Genomic DNA, 22086 nt, shown 5'->3' with positions numbered 1-22086 from the left:
GCAACCATTGTTTATTTTCCATCTCTATTCTCCATCCTTATACTTTTGGCCTTTTCCAGAATTTCATATAAATGGAATCATACAGCATGTGGCCTTTTGAGTCTGGCTTTTTTCACTTAGCATAATGCTTCTGACATTCACCTACACTGCTGCATGTATCAACAGTTTCTTTTTATTCCTGAGTAACATTCCACTTTACAGATGTACCACAGTTTTGTTTATTCCCCAGCTGAGACATTTGGTTGTTTCCAGTTTGGGGTTGTTAGATTAAAGCTACTATACTTTTTTTTTTAAGATTTTATTTATTTGAGAGAGAGAGAGAGAGCATGAAAGGGGCGAGGGGCAGAGGGAGAAGCCAGCTCCCTGATGAGCAGAGGGCCTGATGTGGGACTTGATCCTGGGACTCCAGGATCATGACCTGAGCCGAAGGCAGTTGTTTAACCAACTGAGCCACCCAGGTGCCCAAGCTACTATACTTTTGCATAAAGATGTTTGTTTGAACATATATTTTTATTTCAGTAGGGTCATGTAGCAAACATCTATTTAAATGTGTAAGAAACTGCCAAGCTGCCTTCCAAATTGTACCATCTTGCTTTCCCACTAGCATTATATGACAGTTTCACTTGCACTGTATCATTGTCACCACTTGGTATTGTTAGTTTTATTTCAGTCATTCTAGTAGATGTACAGTGGTATCTCACTGTGGTTTTAATTTGCATATCCTTAATGAATAATGATGTCGAGCATCTTCGTATGTGCTTATTTGTCATCCACATGTCTTCTTCAGTGAAGTATTTGTTTAAATCTTTGTTGATATTTTAAAATTCCTCAAGTCCTTGGTCAGATATGTGATTTGGAAATATTTTCTCCAAGTCTATGGCTTGTCTTTTCAGTTCTCTTATGGGTGTCTTTCACAGAGGAAAACTTTTAAATTTTGGTAATGTCTAATTTATTAAGTTTTTCCTTGTATGGATTGTGCTATGGTATTATCTAAGAAATCTTTGCCAAACCCAGGCCACAGAGATTTTTCTCCTATGTTTTCCTATAAAGGAGTTATAGTTTTATGTTTTACATTTAATTTATGATTCATTTTGAATTAATTTTTACATAAGGTATAATGCATGGGTCAAGTTCCTTTTCTTTTCTCCTTTGGGTATGTATATCCAGTGTATATCCAGTATATTCAACACCATTTGCTGAAAAAACTATCCTTTCTTCACTGAGTTGCTTTTGCACCCTTGTCAAAAATTAAGTAGCTATATTTGTGTCAGTTTGTTTCTTGAATCTCTGTTCTGTCCCCTTGATATATATTGTCTATCCTTTTGCCAACAACAGCAACAACAATAATAATAACTAACATTCATATAGTAAATACTCCCTACCAGGCACTGTTCAGTGTATTAAATATTTAAACTCATTTAATTCTCACAACAACTCTGAGTTAAGTACTATTATTTCCTCATTTTACAGATGTAGAAACAACTGAAGCAAAATAAGGTTAAGAGACTTGTTTGAAGGCACACAACTACTACGGGAGGGAACAATAGTTATTGCTAAGGTCCTTCCTTATCTAGATTGGGTGGAGAATAGAGACCTTTAGATTACCTTTAGATTACCTTTAGATTTGTTAGAAAAAAATCAAGTAAGGATGCTAAATATTTAAGGATATCATAAAAAAGAATATCTAAATGGTCAATAAATGTATGAAAACTTCATTAACTATTAGGAAAGTTATAATTTTTTTTTATAATTTTTTTTAAATTTATTTATTTGACAGACAGAGATCACAAGCAGGCAGAGAGGCAGGCAGAGAGAGAGGAGGAAGCAGGCTCCTTGCCGAGCAGAGAGCCCGATGCGGGGCTTGATCCCAGGACCCTGAGATCATGACCTGAGCCGAAGGCAGCGGCTTAACCCACTGAGCCACCCAGGCGCCCCTAGGAAAGTTATAATTAAACCATGAGATAACAACGACTCTATATGATGCCTAAGATGAAAAAGACAGAAAATGCCAATTGTTGCCAAGGAGGCAGAGTAACCTGAACTCTTATTTACTATCGGAGCAAATGGAGTTTTGTACAATACTTTGGAAAACTGTGGCTCTATATTAAAGCTGAACAGATGCATAGCCATGACCCAACAATTTTTAGACATATACCAAAATGAAATGCATTCAGAAAAGTATGTACTAGAATGTTTATAGCATCACTATTTAAGATAGCCACAAATTAGAAACTATACAAATGCCCATCAATAGTTGAATGAATGAATTTTTAAAAATTGACTTAAGAAAAAAAATATTCTATAAATGGGAAAGAATAGATTACAACTATTTCAAAATAATATTGGGCAAAAGAAGGCCAACCTAAAATTCAAACACGGTATTTGGGGAGTTCAAGAATGCTGGTAATGTTCAGTTTCTTGAGCTAGGGGCTGGTCACAAAGGTGTGTTCAGTGAAAATTCATCAAGGTTAACACTTAAGACTTATGAATAAGCAAGATATGTATGCATCAGCATGAATAGAACTGAAAAACATAATGTTCGGTGCAAAAAGAAATTCCTCTAAATCTGTATTCAATTACTCCAATTATATATTGATTCCATGTATGCACATTTAAAAAAAAACACAAAATAATAATATTTTTTAAAAAAATTACTGTAATAGGGGAGGAGTCAAGATGGCGGAGAAGTAGCAGGCTGAGACTACTTCAGGTAGCGGGAGATCAGCTAGATAGCTTATCTAAAGATTGCAAACACCTACAAATCCAACGGGAGATCGAAGAGAAGAAGAACAGCAACTCTAGAAACAGAAAATCAACCACTTTCTGAAAGGTAGGACTGGCGGAGAAGTGAATCCAAAGCGACGGGAAGATAGACCGCAGGGGGAGGGGCCGGCTCCCGGCAAGCGGCGGAGCAACGGAGCACAAAATCGGGACTTTTAAAAGTCTGTTCCGCTGAGGGACATCGCTCCAGAGGCTTAACTGGGGTGAAGCCCATGCAGGGTCAGCGCGGCCTCAGGTCCCGCAGGGTCACAGAAGGATCGGGGGTGTCTGAGTGTCGCAGAGCTTACAGGTATTAGAACAGGGAAGCCGGCTACAGAGACAGAGCCGAGGAGTAAGCTCTAAGCTCGGGGTTACCTTGAACCGGTCGCAGGCTCGGTCAGCTCGGAGCGCGGCCGGAGGCAGGGTGACGGGAGTAAATCGGCGCTGTTCTCTGAGGGCGCACTGAGGAGTGGGGCCCCGGGCTCTCGGCTCCTCCGGGCCGGAGACCGGGAGGCCGCCATCTTCATTCCCGCCCTCCGGAACTCTACGGAAAGCGCTCAGGGAACAAAAGCTCCCGAAAGCAAACCCGAGCGGATTACTCAGCCCGGCCCCTGGTAAGGGCGGTGCAACTCCGCCCGGGGCAAAGACACTTGAGAATCACTACAACAGGCCCCTCCCCCAGAAGATCAACAAGAAGCCCAGCCAGGACCAAGTTCACATACCAAGGAGTGCAGTCTCAATACCAAGGAGAGCAGCGGAATTCCAAAGGAAGAGAAAGCAAAGCACGGAACTCATGGCTTTCTCCCCATGATTCTTTAGCCTTGCAGTTAATTTAATTTTTTTTTCCTTTTTCAATTTATTTTTCTTCTTCTGCTAAATTTTTTTTAACTTTTACCCTTTCCTTTTTTAACATTTTTTAACTAGTTTATCTAATATATATATTCTTTTTTTCCTTTTTATATTTTTTCTTTATTGGTTTTCTTTTCTTAATTGTTTCTTTCTTTCTTTTTTTTTTTTTTCTCTTCTTTCTGAACCTCTTTTTATCCCCTTTCTCCCCCCTCACGATTTGGGATCTCTTCTGATTTGGCTAAAGCATATTTTCCTGGGGTTGTTGCCACCCTTTTAGTATTTTACTTGCTCCTTCATCTACTCTTATCTGGACAAAATGACAAGGCGGAAAAATTCACCACAAAAAAAAGAACAAGAGGCAGTACCAAAGGCTAGGGACCTAATCAATACAGACATTGGTAATATGTCAGATCTAGAGTTCAGAATGACGATTCTCAAGGTTCTAGCCGGGCTCGAAAAAGGCATGGAAGATATTAGAGAAACCCTCTCCGGAGAGATAAAAGCCCTTTCTGGAGAAATAAAAGAACTAAAATCTAACCAAGTTGAAATCAAAAAAGCTATTAATGAGGTGCAATCAAAAATGGAGGCTCTCACTGCTAGGATAAATGAGGCAGAAGAAAGAATTAGTGATATAGAAGACCAAATGACAGAGAATAAAGAAGCTGAGCAAAAGAGGGACAAACAGCTACTGGACCATGAGGGGAGAATTCGAGAGATAAGTGACACCATAAGACGAAACAACATTAGAATAATTGGGATTCCAGAAGAAGAGGAAACAGAGAGGGGAGCAGAAGGTATATTGGAGAGAATTATTGGAGAGAATTTCCCCAATATGGCAAAGGGAACAAGCATCAAAATCCAGGAGGTTCAGAGAACCCCCCTCAAGATCAATAAGAATAGGTCCACACCCCGTCACCTAATAGTAAAATTTACAAGTCTTAGTGACAAAGAGAAGATCCTGAAAGCAGCCCGGGAAAAGAAGTCTGTAACATACAATGGTAAAAATATTAGATTGGCAGCAGACTTATCCACAGAGACCTGGCAGGCCAGAAAGAGCTGGCATGATATATTCAGAGCACTAAACGAGAAAAACATGCAGCCAAGAATACTATATCCAGCTAGGCTATCATTGAAAATAGAAGGAGAGATTAAAAGCTTCCAGGACAAACAAAAACTGAAAGAATTTGCAAATACCAAACCAGCTCTACAGGAAATATTGAAAGGGGTCCTCTAAGCAAAGAGAGACCCTAAAAGTAGTAGATCAGAAAGAAACAGAGACAATATACAATAACAGTCACCTTACAGGCAATACAATGGCACTAAATTCATATCTGTCAATACTTACCCTGAATGTTAATGGGCTAAATGCCCCAATCAAAAGACACAGGGTATCAGAATGGATAAAAAAACAAAACCCATCTATATGTTGCCTACAAGAAACTCATCTTAAACCCGAAGACACCTCCAGATTTAAAGTGAGGGGGTGGAAAAGAATTTACCATGCTAATGGACATCAGAAGAAAGCAGGAGTGGCAATCCTTATATCAGATCAATTAGATTTTAAGCCAAAGAGTATAATAAGAGATGAGGAAGGACACTATATCATACTCAAAGGAACTGTCCAACAAGAAGATCTAACAATTTTAAATATCTATGCCCCTAACATGGGAGCAGCCAACTATATAAACCAATTAATAACAAAATCAAAGAAACACATCGACAATAATACAATAATCGTAGGGGATTTTAACACTCCCCTCACTGAAATGGACAGATCATCCAAGCAAAAGATCAACAAGGAAATCGAGGCCTTAAATGACACACTGGACCAGATGGACATCACAGATATATTCAGAACATTTCATCCCAAAGCAACAGAATACACATTCTTCTCTAGTGCACATGGAACATTCTCCAGAATAGATCATATTCTCGGTCCTAAATCAGGTCTCAACCGTTATCAAAAGATTGGAATCATTCCCTGCATATTTTCAGACCACAATGCTCTGAAGCTAGAACTCAATCACAAGAGGAAATTTGGAAAGAACCCAAATACATGGAGACTAAACAGCATCCTTCTAAAGAATGAATGGGTCAACCAGGAAATTAAAGAAGAGTTGAAAAAATTCATGGAAACAAATGATAATGAAAACACAACGGTTCAAAATCTGTGGGACACGACAAAGGCAGTCCTGAGAGGAAAATATATAGCGGTACAAGCCTTTCTCAAGAAACAAGAAAGGTCTCAGGTACACAACCTAACCCTACACCTAAAAGAGCTGGAGAAAGAACAAGAAAGAAACCCTAAACCCAGCAGGAGAAGAGAAATCATAAAGATCAGAGCAGAAATCAATGAAATAGAAACCAAAAAAACAATAGAACAAATCAACGAAACTAGGAGCTGGTTCTTTGAAAGAATTAATAAGATTGATAAACCCCTGGCCAGACTTATCAAAAAGAAAAGAGAAAGGACCCAAATAAATAAAATCATGAATGAAAGAGGAGAGATCACAACTAACACCAAAGAAATACAGACAATTATAAGAACATACTATGAGCAACTCTACGCCAACAAATTTGACAATCTGGAAGAAATGGATGCATTCCTAGAGACATATAAACTACCACAACTGAACCAGGAAGAAATAGAAAGCCTGAACAGACCCATAACCAGTAAGGAGATTGAAACAGTCATCAAAAATCTCCAAACAAACAAAAGCCCAGGGCCAGATGGCTTCCCGGGGGAATTCTACCAAACATTTAAAGAAGAACTAATTCCTATTCTCCTGAAACTGTTCCAAAAAATAGAAATGGAAGGAAAACTTCCAAACTCATTTTATGAGGCCAGCATCACCTTGATCCCAAAACCAGACAAGGATCCCATCAAAAAAGAGAACTACAGGCCAATATCCTTGATGAACACAGATGCAAAAATTCTCGCCAAAATACTAGCCAATAGGATTCAACAGTACATTAAAAGGATTATTCACCACGACCAAGTGGGATTTATTCCAGGGCTGCAAGGTTGGTTCAACATCCGCAAATCAATCAATGTGATACAACACATTAATAAAAGAAAGAACAAGAACCATATGATACTCTCCATAGATTCTGAAAAAGCATTTGACAAAGTACAGCATCCCTTCCTGATCAAAACTCTTCAAAGTGTAGGGATAGAGGGCACATACCTCAATATTATCAAAGCCATCTATGAAAAACCCACCGCAAATATCATTCTCAATGGAGAAAAACTGAAAGCTTTTCCGCTAAGGTCAGGAACACGGCAGGGATGTCCGTTATCACCACTGCTATTCAATATAGTACTAGAAGTCCTAGCCTCAGCAATCAGACAACAAAAGGAAATTAAAGGCATCCAAATTGGCAAAGAAGAAGTCAAACTATCACTCTTCGCAGATGATATGATACTATATGTGGAAAACCCAAAAGACTCCACTCCAAAACTGCTAGAACTTGTACAGGAATTCAGTAAAGTGTCAGGATATAAAATCAATGCCCAGAAATCAGTTGCATTTCTCTACACCAACAACAAGACAGAAGAAAGAGACATTAAGGAGTCCATCCCATTTACAATTGCACCCAAAACTATAAGATACCTAGGAATAAATCTAATCAAAGAGACTAAGAATCTATACACAGAAAACTATAAAGTACTCATGAAAGAAATTGAGGAAGACACAAAGAAATGGAAAAATGTTCCATGCTCCTGGATTGGAAGAATAAATATTGTGAAAATGTCTATGCTACCTAAAGCAATCTACACATTTAATGCAATTCCTATCAAAGTACCATCCATTTTTTTCAAAGAAATGGAACAAATAATCCTAAAATTTATATGGAACCAGAAAAGACCTCGAATAGCCAAAGCAATATTGAAAAAGAAAGCCAAAGTTGGTGGCATCACAATTCCGGACTTCAAGCTCTATTACAAAGCTGTCATCATCAAGACAGCATGGTACTGGCACAAAAACAGACACATAGATCAATGGAACAGAATAGAGAGCCCAGAAATAGACCCTCAACTCTATGGTCAACTCATCTTCGACAAAGCAGGAAAGAATATCCAATGGAAAAAAGACAGCCTCTTCAACAAATGGTGTTGGGAAAATTGGACAGCCACATGCAGAAAAATGAAATTGGATCATTTCCTTACACCACACACGAAAATAGACTCAAAATGGATGAAGGATCTCAATGTGAGAAAGGAATCCATCAAAATCCTTGAGGAGAACACAGGCAGCAACCTCTTCGACCTCAGCCGCAGCAACATCTTCCTAGGAACATCGCCAAAGGCAAGGGAAGCAAGGGCAAAAATGAACTATTGGGATTTTATCAAGATCAAAAGCTTTTGCACAGCAAAGGAAACAGTTAACAAAACCAAAAGACAACTGACAGAATGGGAGAAGATATTTGCAAATGACATATCGGATAAAGGGCTAGTGTCCCAAATCTATAAAGAACTTAGCAAACTCAACACCCAAAGAACAAATAATCCAATCAAGAAATGGGCAGAGGACATGAACAGACATTTCTGCAAAGAAGACATCCAGATGGCCAACAGACACATGAAAAAGTGCTCCATATCACTCGGCATCAGGGAAATACAAATCAAAACCACAATGAGATACCACCTCACACCAGTCAGAATGGCTAAAATTAACAAGTCAGGAAATGACAGATGCTGGCGAGGATGCGGAGAAAGGGGAACCCTCCTACACTGTTGGTGGGAATGCAAGCTGGTGCAACCGCTCTGGAAAACAGCATGGAGTTTCCTCAAAATGTTGAAAATAGAGCTACCCTATGACCCAGCAATTGCACTGCTGGGTATTTACCCTAAAGATACAAACGTAGTGATCCGAAGGGGCACGTGCACCCGAATGTTTATAGCAGCAATGTCTACAATAGCCAAACTATGGAAAGAACCTAGATGTCCATCAACAGACGAATGGATAAAGAAGATGTGGTATATATACACAATGGAATACTATGCAGCCATCAAAAGAAATGAAATCTTGCCATTTGCGACGACGTGGATGGAACTAGAGGGTATCATGCTCAGCGAAATAAGTCAATCGGAGAAAGACAACTATCATATGATCTCCCTGATATGAGAGAGAGGAGATGCAACATGGGGGGTTAAGGGGGTAGGAGAAGAGTAAATGAAACAAGATGGGATTGGGAGGGAGACAAACCATAAGTGACTCTTAATCTCACAAAACAAACTGAGGGTTAATGGGGGGAGGGGAGTTGGGGGGGTGGGATTATGGACATTAGGGAGGGTGTGTGCTATGGTGAGTGCTGTGAAGTGTGTAAACCTGGCGATTCACAGACCTGTACCCCTGGGGATAAAAATATATTATATGTTTATAAAAAAAAATAAAATTAAAAAAAAATTACTGTAATAGAAGCATTAAAATACATTAAATTCATGATATTTGTTATGTCTGGAGAGAGAATGAAGGAAATGGGACTAAGGATAGAACATAAACAGACTCTATCTGTAATGTTTTATTTCTTTAAAAAATTAAAGATCTGAAGCTTATATGACCAAAAATATGTATTTAGTAGATTACATGAGTGTTTATTATCCTTTGTCCTTTTCCTATTTCTTTTCACTTTTCTGGTTTTCTCAAATATTAAAAAAAATATATAAAAATAATATAATTTCAATTTCGTAAAGAAAGAAAGAAAGAGGAGAAACATTTGTATGAGGAAGATAATTAACAGTGGTTATCCCTGGAGTAAGGGCCTATAGTTACAATTTTCCACTCTAGACTTTGTGTGTGTGTGTATTTTCTACCATGAATATCTTAGAAAAATCACAAAAAAATTTTTTTTAGAGTTTCTTATTTAATTCCTGACACCTTTACTTAGGTGCTACAAGTTTCCTTGCAGAACTTTATTGGTATCACTGTGATTATAGCCCACTTACCTGTCGCCCCTGAAGATCTCTGCCCTGCTCTATCTTTTATTTTTTTCTTTCTTTTCTCTTTTTTACCAAATCTCCATTAGGGAAGAAAATAGGTGTGATTAGTACACCGTCATAGTCCCTGGTTTAAACAGGTCATTTACATCTCAGGGAAATCCCAATCAGGAATAAAGAATCTCAAAGTTTCCAAAACACTTTACCAAGAGAAAGACAAATTTCAAATTCATTAATACCTTCAACAAGTCACACATTCTCTCTAAATCAATCTGTAAAATGAAAAGGTTGGACTCTGTAATCATTAAGATCCCCTTCTCACTTTAAAGTTCTAGTCAATACATATAAAAATGTAGTATTTTTACTTTTTTGATAATGCTCTTAATCCTGTCTAAAGTAAGGGCTCTATTGGGGTGCCTGGGTGGCTCAGTTGGTTGAGCAGCAGGCTCTTGATTTTGGCTCTGGTCATGATCTCAGGGTCCTGGAATTGAGCCTTGCTTTGGGCTCTGCACTCAGCAGGGAATCTGTCTGAGGATTCTTCTCTCCCTCTTCATCTGCCCCTCCCCTCCCACTCATGTATGTGCATGTGCATGCTCTCGCTCTAAAAATAAATAAATCATAAATAAATTAATTAATGACTCCTCATTTTCAGCAGTTACTCTATCATATCACCTTCTTTGTCTTTAATAATTATTATTATAAATAATTTTCTTTCCTGGTTTATTGTCTGTTCTGTCTTCCTCTACCAGAAGATAAATCTTTTTCATTATTATATTCTTAGAGTTTAGAATAATTGAGAAATGATTGAATATTCAATAAATGAATGATAGGCACTATGCTAAATGCTAGTATTATAAAAATGAACAAATAACTATGTTGTTTATAATATAAGTATGTATGTAGGAAGGTCATACATGTGAAAAGGGATAAATGCAATTAAAAAGTATTATGTGTTATTATGGAAGAAAAAAGGACAGAATGTGGATACAGAAGATTTATAAAAAGGAGAAATTTTGAAAAGCTCCATAGTTTAAACATTGCCTGAGAACTTTCTATTGCCAAACCTTTGCCAAGAATTGGTGATTGAAAGATAAATAACACATGATCACAGAGTTTATAATCTGCAGGAGACAAGACACTTAAATGGATATATTCATTACAATATTCTAAGTGATATGATAACAACCTTTTGACAGTGCTAAGACAACAGAGGAGTTTGACCAAGTGCAGGTATAGTCCTAGAGATAATACCTGAGCTCAATCTTACAGACTAAGTAAGAGATAGCTAGGTAAGAACATTAAGTCTTTTTTTAAAGACTTTATTTATGTATTTGATAGAGTGAGTGAGAGAAACAGCACAAGTAGGGGACATAAGCAGAGGGAGAAGTAGGCTCCCCACTGAGCAGGGAGCCCAATGCAGGGTTCGATCCCAGGACCCTGAGATCATGACCTGAGCCGAAGATAACCAGCTTAATTGTCTGAGCCATCCAGGCACTCCAAGAACAGTAAGTCTTAAATCAGGTTATGATTCTTCCATCTTAAAATGAATAAAACTCTCTCCTGGCAGCACCCTCCAGCTTACAATTGATCTTTTTTTTACCCCCTACCAATGAGAATTCCTACTTCTTCACATCTATTTCCAAGGCCATTAATAACTTCATTAACACAAAAATCAAAACTGGCCATTCTCTTTTGCCTTTCCATCAGTAAACTAAAATCACTTAGCATTCTTTCCATTTATGTATCTATACATTTATTGCCTTTGTAGGTCCCTCTTTGTTTGCCCATCTATCCTTTAACATATGTATCTATATCTAAATATATTCTTTATATTGATATAAATGTATGTATGTATATATCTGTCTAGATTTAGATAGATACATTAAAGGATATACAGATGGATATATAGAGATATTTAAAGGATATAGATAGATATGGATGCTACCTATATACACCTATCTCTATAACTTTCCCCAGATTTATTAGGTACTTGTGTCAGAAGTGATTTCAGATTATTTTTTGCAATAGTTCCAGAACTACAAGTCCTGTTTTATTTTTTCCTCTTCTTTTTGTTATGTTATGTTAGTCACCATACAGTACATCATTAGTTTTTGATGTAGTGTTCCATGATTCATTGTTGTGTATAGCACCCAGTACTCCATGCAATATGTGCCTTCCTTAATACCCATCACTGGGCTAACTCATCCCCCCATCCCCTTTCCCTCTAAAACCCTCAGTTGGTTTATCAGAGTCCACAGTCTCATGGTTTGTCTCCCCCTCCAATTCCCCCCCTTCATTTTTCCCTTCCTTCTCCTAATGTCCTCCATGCTATTCCTTATGTTCCACAAATAAGTGAAACCATATGATAATTGACTTTCTCTGCTTGACTTATTTCACGTAGCATAATCTCCTCCAGTCCCATCCATGTTGATGCAAAAGCTGGGTATTCATCCTTTCTGATGGCTGAATAATATTCCATTAAATATATCGACTATACCTTCTTTATCCATTCATCTGTTGAAAGGCACCTTGACTCTTTCCACAGTTTGGCTATTGTGGAGATTGCTGCTATGAACACTGGGGTGCATATGGCCCTTCTTTTCACTACATCTTTATCTTTGGGGTAAACACCCCATAGTGCAATTGCTCAGTCATAGGGTAGCTCTATTTTTAATTTTTTGAGGAAACTCCCCACTGTTTTCCAAAGTGGCTGTATCAGCTTGGTTCTCACCAACACGTAAGAGGGTTCTCCTTTCTCCACAACCTCTTCAACATTTGTTGTTTCTTGTCAATGTTTGCCATTCTAACTGGTGTAAGGTGGTATATCTCAGTGGGTTTTGGATTTGAATTTCCCTGATAGCTAGTGATGTTGAACACTTTTTCATGTGTCTGTTGGCCATTTGTATGTGTTCTTTTGAGAAGTGTCTGCTCATGTCTTCTGCCTATTTTCTGACTTGATTATCTCTTTTTTTGGGTGGTGAGTTTCAGAAGTTCTTTATAGATCTTGAATAGCAGCCCTTTGTAGCGCTGTTTGCAATTATCTTCTCCCATTCTGTGGGTTGCCCCACAGACTGTTTCCTTTGCTGTGCAGAGCTTTTTATCTTGATGAAGTCCCAAAAGTTCATTTTCACTTTTGTTTCCCTGGCCTTTGGAGAGGTGTCTTGAAAGAAGTTGCTGTGACTGATGTCGAAAAAGGTTACTTCCTATGTTCTCCTCTAGGATTTTGATGGATTCCTGTCTCACATTGAGGTCTTTCCTCCATTTAGAGTTTATCTTTGTGTATGGTATAGGAGAATGGTCAAGTTTCATTCTTCTGTATATAGATGTCCCATTTTACCAGCACCATTTATTGAAGAGACTGTCTTTCTTCCATTGGATATTTTTTCCTGCTTTGTCAAAGATTATTTGACCACAGAGTTGAGAGTCCATATGTGGGATCTCTATTTTGTTCCACTGGTCTATGTGTCCATTTTTGTGCCAGTACCATTCTGTGTTGGTGATCACAGCTTTGTAATATAGCTTGAAATCTGGCAACATGATGCCCCCAGCTTTGTTTTTCTTTTTCAACATTTCCTTGTGATTTGGAGGTCTTTTCTGGTTCCATACAAATTTTAGGATAATTTGTTCCAGCACTTTGAAAAATGCCATTGGTATTTTGACCAGAATGTCATTAGAAGTATAGATTGCTCTGGGCAGCACAGACATTTTAACAATGTTTATTCTTCCAATGCATGAGCATGGAATATTTTTCCATCTTTTTGTGTTTTCTTCAATTTTATTAATGAGTGGTCTGTAGCTCCTAGAGTATGAATTCTTTACCTTGTTGGTTAAGTTTATTCCAAGGTATCTTATGGTTTTTAGTGCTATTGTAAATGGAATCAGTTCTCTAATTTCTCTTTCTACAGTTACATTGTTAGTGTTTAAGAAAGCAAATGTTTTCTGTGGATCGATTTTGTATCCTGCCAAATTACTGAATTGCTGAATGAGTGCTAGTAATTTGGGGATGGAGTCTTTTGGGTTTACATAAAGTATCATGTCATCTGCAAAGAGAGAGAGTTTGACTTCTTTTTTGCCAATTTGAACACCTTTTATTTCTTTTTGTTGTCTGACTGCTGTTGCTAGGACTTCTAATACTATGTTGAACAGTAATGGTGAGAGTGGTCAACCTTATTGTATTCCTGATTCCAATAGGAAGGCTCACAGCTTTTCATTCATTGAGAATGTTATTTGCTGAGTTTTTCATAGATGGATCTTATGAAATTGAGGAATGATTTCTCTATCTCTATACTCTGAAGAGTTTTAATCAGGAAAGGCTGCTGTATTTAGTCAAATGCTTTTTCTGCATCAATTGGGAGGACCATAAGGTTCTTCTTCCTCCTCTCATTAATGTGTTCTATCACATTGATTGATTTGTGAATGCTGAACCACTCTTGCATCCTAGAGATAAATCCCACTTGATCATGCTGAATAATCCTTTTAATGTACTGTTGGATCCTATTAGCTAGGATCTTGCTGAGAATTTTGGCATCCATAATCCACCAGGGATATTGGTCTATAATTCTCCTTTTTGATGGGGTCTTTGCCTGGTTTTGGGATCAAGGTAATGCTGGCCTCATAGAATGAGTCTGGAAGTTTTCTTTCTGTTTCTATTTTTTGAAACAGCTTCAGGAGAATACATACTAATTCTTCTTTGAATATCTGGTAGAATTTCCCAGGGAATCCATCGGTTCCTGGACTCTTGTTTTTTGGGAGGTTTTTGATCACCGCTTTAATTTCATTACTGGTTATTAGTCTATTCAGGTTGTCAATTTCTTCCTGTTTCAGTCTTGGTAGTTTATAGGTTTCCAGGAATGCATCCATTTCTTCCAGGTTGCTTAATTGATTGGCATGTAGTTATTGGTAATAATTTCTGATAACTGTTTCTATATCCTTGGTGTTAGTCATGATCTCTCTCCTTTCATTCATAATTTTATTAATTTGGGTCTTTTATCTTTTCTTTTGAGTAAGTCTGGCCAGTGGTTTATTGATATTACTAATTATTTCAAAGAACCAGCTTCTAGTTTCATTGGTATGTTCTACTATATTTCTCATCATATTCATTGATCTCTGCTCTAATCTTAACTATTTCTCTTCTTGTGTGTGGGTTAGGCTTAATTTGTTGTTCATTCTCCAGTTCTTCAAGGTGTAAAGATAGTTTGTGTATTCAGGATTTTTCTATTTTTTTTTTTTTTTTAGTGAAGTTTGGATGGCTGTGTATTTCCCCCTTAGGACTGCCTTTGCTATATCACATAAGTTTTGGACCTATGTGTTTTCATTCTCGTTAACTTTCATGAATTGTTTAAGTTCTTCTTTGATTTCCTGGTTGACCCAAACATTTTTGAGCAGGATGGTCTTTAATTTCCAGGTGTCTGAATTTCTTCCAAACTTTTTCTTATGACTGAGTTCCAGTTTCAAAGCACTGTGATCTAAGAATGTGCAGGGGAAAATCTCAATTTTTTGGTACTGGTTGAGACCTGATTTGTGACCCAGTATATAGTCTATTCTAGAGAAAGTTCCATGTGCACTTGAGAAGAATGAGTATTCCGTTGTTTTAGGGTGGAATGTTCTGTATAGATCTATGAGGTCCATCTGGTCCAGTGTGTCATTTAAAGCTCTTGTTTCTTTGTTGATTTTCTGCTTAGATGATCTATTGCTGAGAGTGGAGTGTTGAGGTCTCCCACTATTAATGTATTATTATCAATATGTCTCTTCATTTTGGTTAACAGTTGGCTTATGTAGTTGGCTGCTCCCATATTGGGAGCATAGATATTTACAACTGTTAGATCTTCTTGTTGGATAACCCTTTAAGAATGATATAGTATCTTTCTGTTTGTCTGATATGAGAATTGCTACCCCAGCTTTCTTTTGAGGTCCATTGGCATGAAAGTTCTCTATCCCTTCACTTTTAGTCTGGATGTATCTTTAGGTTCAAAACGAGTCTTTTGTAGACAGCATATGGATGGGTCCTGTCTTTTTATCCAATCTGCAACCCTGTGCTGTTTTGTGGGAGCATTTAGGTCATTCATGTTGAGAGTGATTATTGAAAGATATGATTTTATTGTCATCATGTTGCCTGTGAAGTCCTTGTTTCTATAGACTGTCTCTGTAAATTTCTGTTCTATATCACTCTTGGGGTATTTCTCCTTTTATAGAGCCCCCCTTAGTATTTCTTTCAGGGCCAGCTGAGTGGTCACATATTCTTTCAGTTGCTGTCTGTCCTGGAAGCTCTTTATCTCTCCATCCATTCTGAATGACAGTCTTGCTGGGTAAAGTATTCTTGGAAGCATGTTCTTCTCATTTAGTACCCTGAATACGTCTTCCAGTCCTTTCTGGCCTCCCAGGTCTCTGGAGACAGGTCTGACACTATCCTGATGTTCCTCCCTCTGTAGGTAAGGAATCTCTTCCCCTTAACTGCCCTTAAAATGATTTCCTTGGTTCTAAGATTTGCGAGTTTTACTATTACATGCCAGGCTGTTGGTCTGTTCTCCTTGATCTTGGGAGGAGTCTTCTCTGCTTCTAGGACACAAATGCTTGTTTCATTCCCCAGATTAAGGAATTTCTCGGCTACAATTTGCTCAAATATATCTTCTAGTCCTCTCTCTCTCTCCACCCCCTCAGGGATCCCAATAATTCTGACATTGAAATGTTTCATGGTGTCATTTATTTCTCTAACTCTGTTTTCATGGATTTTAAGCTATTTGTTCCAGGCCTCCTCCTGTTCCCTCTTTTCTATCAGTTTGTCTTCTAGATCACTAATTCATTCTTCTGCCTTGTTTACCCTGGCTGTTAGAGTATCTAGATTAGATTGGATCTCACTGATAGCATTTTTAAGTTCTGCCAGATTAGCTCTCATTTCTGCCCTTAGAAAATCTATGATACCATTAATGGTTTTTTCATCCTAGCTATTGTCATCATAACTGTTACCTGGAAGTCTATTCCTGTCATCTTCCTTATATCCATAAGCATTAGTTCTGTGGCAGGGCTCACAATCTCTGAATCTTTCCTCTGTTGGAGGTTCTTCCTCTTAGTCATTCTTTTGAGTGGTGGTTCAGAGACTGTACAGAGTCCAAATTATTGGCCTCAACCCAAGCAAGATGCACTTGTTTTATAGGGACCTTAGGGTTGTTGGTCTCTTCTTCTAGTGTGTCTTCTGGGGGAGGGGCCTGCTGCACCTCATACAACCCTGTTTGGGCAGAGTTGCCCTGCCCCCTGTGAGGGGAGGATGGGCTCAGTGAAAACTGGTTTTGGGGGGCTTTTGTTCTCTGGCAGCTTTCTGTGTTCTCTTCTGAGAGAGCAGAAGTGACTGTATCCAAACCTCTGTCTCAGAACAGAGAGATTACTGCTCTCCACTGAGTACTCTAGGCCACACTATCTCCATTTCTCTCTGTGTTGCTAAAAAACCACGAGTCCTGGATCGTGTGCCCCACAGCAGCACTTCCAGGCCTCGCTTCCAAGTTCAGGCATGTCTCTGCCCTTTGTGCTCTAAAACTGCAAGCTGCCCCTCAGTTCACAGGTGTGCCCCTGCAGCTCCAGGTTTCAATCTGGGGGGCTGCCCTAAAGTCCTTTCCCTACCACTACCAGTCTCTTAGTCTGTGCCAGTCCCTAACATGGGAGGCTTTTGCACTCCAGTGGCAGGATCCCTGAGGCTCCCTCCCCATTCTGTTTATCTTCTGATATCTGCTCACAGAATCACAGCTCCACATTTCATACCTCAAGACCAATCGTCAGAAATATTCTGTTTGTAGAGATCCATATCTTCTTACATCTCAGGCTGATTTTGTGGGTGCTCGGAATGGTCTGGTAGATATCCAGCTCAATTCAGGGGACTGGTTGAAATAGGGTCCCCTAGTCCTCCACCATCTTTCCTCTTGTCTTTGTTTTATTTTTTGAATCTTCATGAATTACCTGTTTATTATACTCTTTTGGAATTTTGCCAGATTTCAATCTCAGGTTTACTCCAATTCAACAAAAATCTTTTTTTTTTTTTTAAGATTTTATGTATTTATTTGAAAGAGAGCATGAGCGAGTGGGGGAGGAGCAGAAGGGGAGGGAGAGGAAGGGGAAGGAAGAATCTCAAGCAGACTCTGTGCTGAGTGTGGAGCCCCATATGGGGCTTGATCTGACAACCCTGAGATCATGACCCAAGCCAAAACCAAGAGTTGGTCCATTAACTGACAGAGCCAACCAGGCACCCCATCAACAAAAATCTTTTAAACACCAAATATGCATAGAATATTGTTTCAGATATCAAGTGAGGGGTAAAAAGCCCTTTAAATAAGAATGAATCCTTGCCCTAAAGGTTTAAAAATCTATAATGAGATATAAGCAAGGCTCATATGCAACCAGTATAAAAAGTTGACCATACTTTTTTACTTGGTATTTGTTCAGAGTGGTTATAAGACTAATTAGATCTGTTTGTGAATATAGTAAAGTTACTTATTGTGATGGCTGGACTTTAATGTTCTGATTTGAAAAATGGGAGTCATACTATCTATCTTACACAACTATAATTATAAATAAATAAGATAATGTTGCAAGGAATTAATAACATGGAAAAAACCAGGAAGACATCTCAAACTTATATATACCATGGCATATACCAGGGCATAAAGCAAGACTCCATATAAGTTTTATAGAATCATTATTACATATACCACATTCTCTGAAAATAATGAAATTAATTTTGAAATTAATAACCTAATATATACCCTAAGAAAAGCTCCTATACCTGTTGAAATTTAAAATCACACTGTAAATTACTCATGCCTTAAAGAAGAAATCAGTGGAAATTTGAAAATACATAGAAATAATCAATAATGATATGTACAAATACTTGTAGCAACAATGCTGGAGCCAAATTCAAGGGGAATATATGGCCCTAAATGCATATATTAGAAAAGAAAGCTGAAAAATAATGAGCTTATCATTCAAATTATAAGTTGAAAAAGACCAGCAAAATAAGCCCAAGTAATGTAGAGAAAAGAAATAATGAACAGAAATTAATAGGATAAAAATTAAAATTCTTGGTAAAGACTAACAAGATTGAATAAAGCTCTAGTTAGATTAAAAACCAAGTAAAAAAGAAGTATAAATAAACAATATTTAAAATGAAGAAAGAACATAATTACAATTACAGCAGAGTTTAAAATAAGAAAATACTTCAAACAAATTTATGGTAATACATTTTAAAACTGTTACAAAATTATATATACCTAAAAAGTAACTTACAAAAAATGACTCAAGAATAGAAAACCTAAATCAACATGTATCCATTAAACAATCAGCAGTTACAAAATTTCCCCTAAAGAAAAGAGCAGGCCCCAATAACTTTATAATTTCTACTGTATACCCATGATTCAAGTATTTCTTATCTTATACAAGCTCTTCCAGAAAATACAAAGAGATTGCTGGTTGTTTGTCCAAATACATTTTCCTCTTCTTCCCCGGCAAAAAGCTAGACTACCATGTCCCAGCTTCCCATACCATTAGGTGAAGCCATATGACTGAGTTCTAACCAATAGAATTTGAATAGAAGTGATGTCACAAAAACCTCTCAAGCACCTTTCTCCATGTTCTTTCTCCTTTTAGGTATGACTGGAATGGAAATCATCCCCAGGGAACTTTGGAGCTGTGTGTCGCCATGGATCTAATTAACATTCATAGAACACTCAACCCAAATAAAATGAAAATACAACATTATCAGGATTTGTGGGATGCCACTAAACCAGAACTTAGGTGAAATTTTACACCAAAACCTGCAACATTAGGGGAAAATGTGTGAAAAACCTTAAAAACTAAAGTAGAACAGATTAAGCCTAAAATAAACAGAAGAAAAAGGATATTAAAAACTAAAGTGAAAACCAATGAAATAGAAAACAAAACAATCTAGGTGGTAAAAAACTTGTAATAGATATGCAAAAAATAAAAAAGAATCCAAGTATATCACTATAGAAAGCCAACAACACATGGAAGAGAGAAGAAAGCATCTAGAAAATCTATGGAAACAACCATAAAACAATAAAAAATGACAACTAAATACATATCTATCAATAATTACTTTGACTGTAAATGGACTAACTGCTCCAATCAAAAGACATAGGGTGAAAAAGTGGATTAAAAAAAAAAAAGACCCTTGGGGCGCCTGGGTGGCTCAGGGGGTTAAAGCCGCTGCCTTCGGCTCGGGTCATGATCTCAGGGTCCTGGGATCGAGCCCTGCATCGGGCTCTCTGCTCCGCGGGGAGCCTGCTTCCTCCTCTCTCTCTGCCTGCCTCTCTGCCTACTTGTGATTTCTCTCTGTCAAATAAATAAAATCTTTAAAAAAAAAAAAGACCCATCTATAGGCGTCCTATGAGAGACTTATTTCAGAACTAAAGACACCTAAAGACTGCAAGTGTGGATATAGAGAAACATTCTTCATGCAAATGGATGTCAAAAGAAAGCCAGAGTAACAATACTTACACTGGACAAAATAGACTTTAAAACAAAGACTGTAACAAGAGAAAAGAAGGACACTATATCAGAACAATCTATTAAGAAGATGTAACAATTATAAATATTTATGCATCCAATATGAGAGCACCCAAATACACAAAACAGGTAATAGCAAAATAAAGAAAATAATTGATAATAATACAATAATAGTAGGGGACTTTAACACCCCACTTACACTGATGGACAGATCACCCAAACATAAAATAAACAAGGAAGCAGTGGTTTTAAATGACACACTGGACCAAATGGAGTTAACAGATACATTCAGAACATTCCATCCTAAAGCAGCAGAATACACATTCTTTCCAAGTGCACATAGAACATTCTCCAGAAGAGATCAAATATTAGGCCACAAGATAAGTCTCAAAATTGAAAAATATCAAAGTCATACCACGCATCTTTTCTGACCACTATGCTATGAAACTAGAAATTAACCATGAAAAATGTGGAAGGACCACAAATACATGGTGGTTAAATAACATGTTACTAAACAATGAATGGGTCAACCACAAACTAAAAGAAGAAATTAAAGATTAGAGGGAAACAAATGAAAATGAAAACACAACAATCCCAAATCTTTGGGATACAGCAAAAACAATTCTAAGAGGGAAGTAAATAGCAACACAGGCATACCTCAAGAGGAAAGAAAAATCTCAAATAAAAAATCTAACCTTATGTCTAAAGGAGCTGGAAAAAGAACAAACAAAACCCAAAACCAGCAAAAGGAAAAGACATAATAATATTAGAGCAAAAATAAGTGATATAGAAACTAAAACCAAAACAAAACAAAAACAAAAACAAAAAACCACAATAGAACAGACCAATGAAAACAGGAACTGGTTCTTTGAAAAGATCAACAAAATTGATAAACCTTTAGACAGACTTTTCAAAAGAGAAAGAGAAAGAGCTAGTGAAAGGGAGAAAGAGACAGGACCCAAATAAAATCACTAATAAAAGAGGAGAAATAACAATGAACACCATAGAAATACAAACAATTGTAACTGAGTATTATGAAAACCTATATGCCAAAAAACTGAACAACTCAGACAAAATGTATAATGTCCTAGAAATATATAATCTGCCAAAACTAAAGTAGGAAGAAATAGAAAATTTGAATAGCTCTATTACCAGCAATGAAATTGAATCAGTAATAAAAAAACTCCCCAAAACTAAGGGTCCAGGATCAAGCAGCTTCACAGGTAAATTCTACCAAACATTTACAGAGAGCAAATACCTATTTCTTCTCAAACTATTCAAAAAAATAGAAATGGAAGGAAAACTTCCAAATTCTTTCTATGAGGCCAGCATTACCCTGATACCAATACCAGATAAAGAAATCACCAAAAAAGAACTATAGGTCAATATCTCTGATGAACATCGATGAAAAATCTCAGCAAAGTATTAGCAAACTGAATCCAACAATACATTAAAAAATCATTTATGATGATCAAGATCAAGTGGAATTTACTCTGGGGATGCAAGGATGGTTCAATGTAGATAAAACAATATAATATGTCTCATCAATAAGAGAAAGAACAAAAAACATAGGATCGTTTCTTTTTTAAAGTTTTTATTTATATTCTAGTTAGTTAACATTCAGTATAGTATTAGTTTCAGGCATAAAATATAGTAATTCAACACTTCCATACAACACCTGGTGCTCATCACAACAAGTGAACTCCTTAATCCCCATCATCTATTTAACCCTCCCGCCTACCCACTTCCATTCTGGTAACCATCACATTGTTCTCCACAGTTAACAGTTTCTTAGTTTGTGTGTGTGTCTCTCTCTTTCCCTTCACTCATTTGTTTTGTTTCTTAAATTCCACATATTTGTGGAATCATACAGTACTTATCTTTCTTTGACTTATTTCACTTAGTAAAATACTCTCTAGCTCCATCCATGTCATTACAAATAACAAGATTTCCTTCTTTTTTATGGCTGAATAATATTCCATTATATATTTTTATATATGTATGTGTATATACATACCTACATACATATA

At 37.2% G+C, this 22086-nt stretch overlaps 1 protein-coding gene across 1 annotated transcript in view; it reads right to left on the bottom strand.

Annotated features, from left to right (window-relative positions):
- Positions 1 to 19160, bottom strand: part of LOC111143710 (chromosome unknown C1orf185 homolog) — a 49745-nt gene extending 30585 nt beyond the window's left edge. Inside the window, 1 exon segment of the mRNA XM_022497535.1 lies at positions 19073 to 19160. Within this exon segment, the coding sequence (XP_022353243.1) occupies positions 19073 to 19160 (88 nt within the window).
- Positions 19161 to 22086: the final 2926 nt, after the last annotated feature.

Source organism: Enhydra lutris, unplaced genomic scaffold, assembly GCF_002288905.1.
Source record: "Enhydra lutris kenyoni isolate GAN:26980312 unplaced genomic scaffold, ASM228890v2 scaffoldscaffold9, whole genome shotgun sequence".
Lineage (NCBI taxonomy): Eukaryota > Metazoa > Chordata > Mammalia > Carnivora > Mustelidae > Enhydra > Enhydra lutris.
The sequence above is the reverse complement of the archived record's forward strand: the minus strand, read 5'-3'. Positions and strand labels throughout refer to the sequence as shown.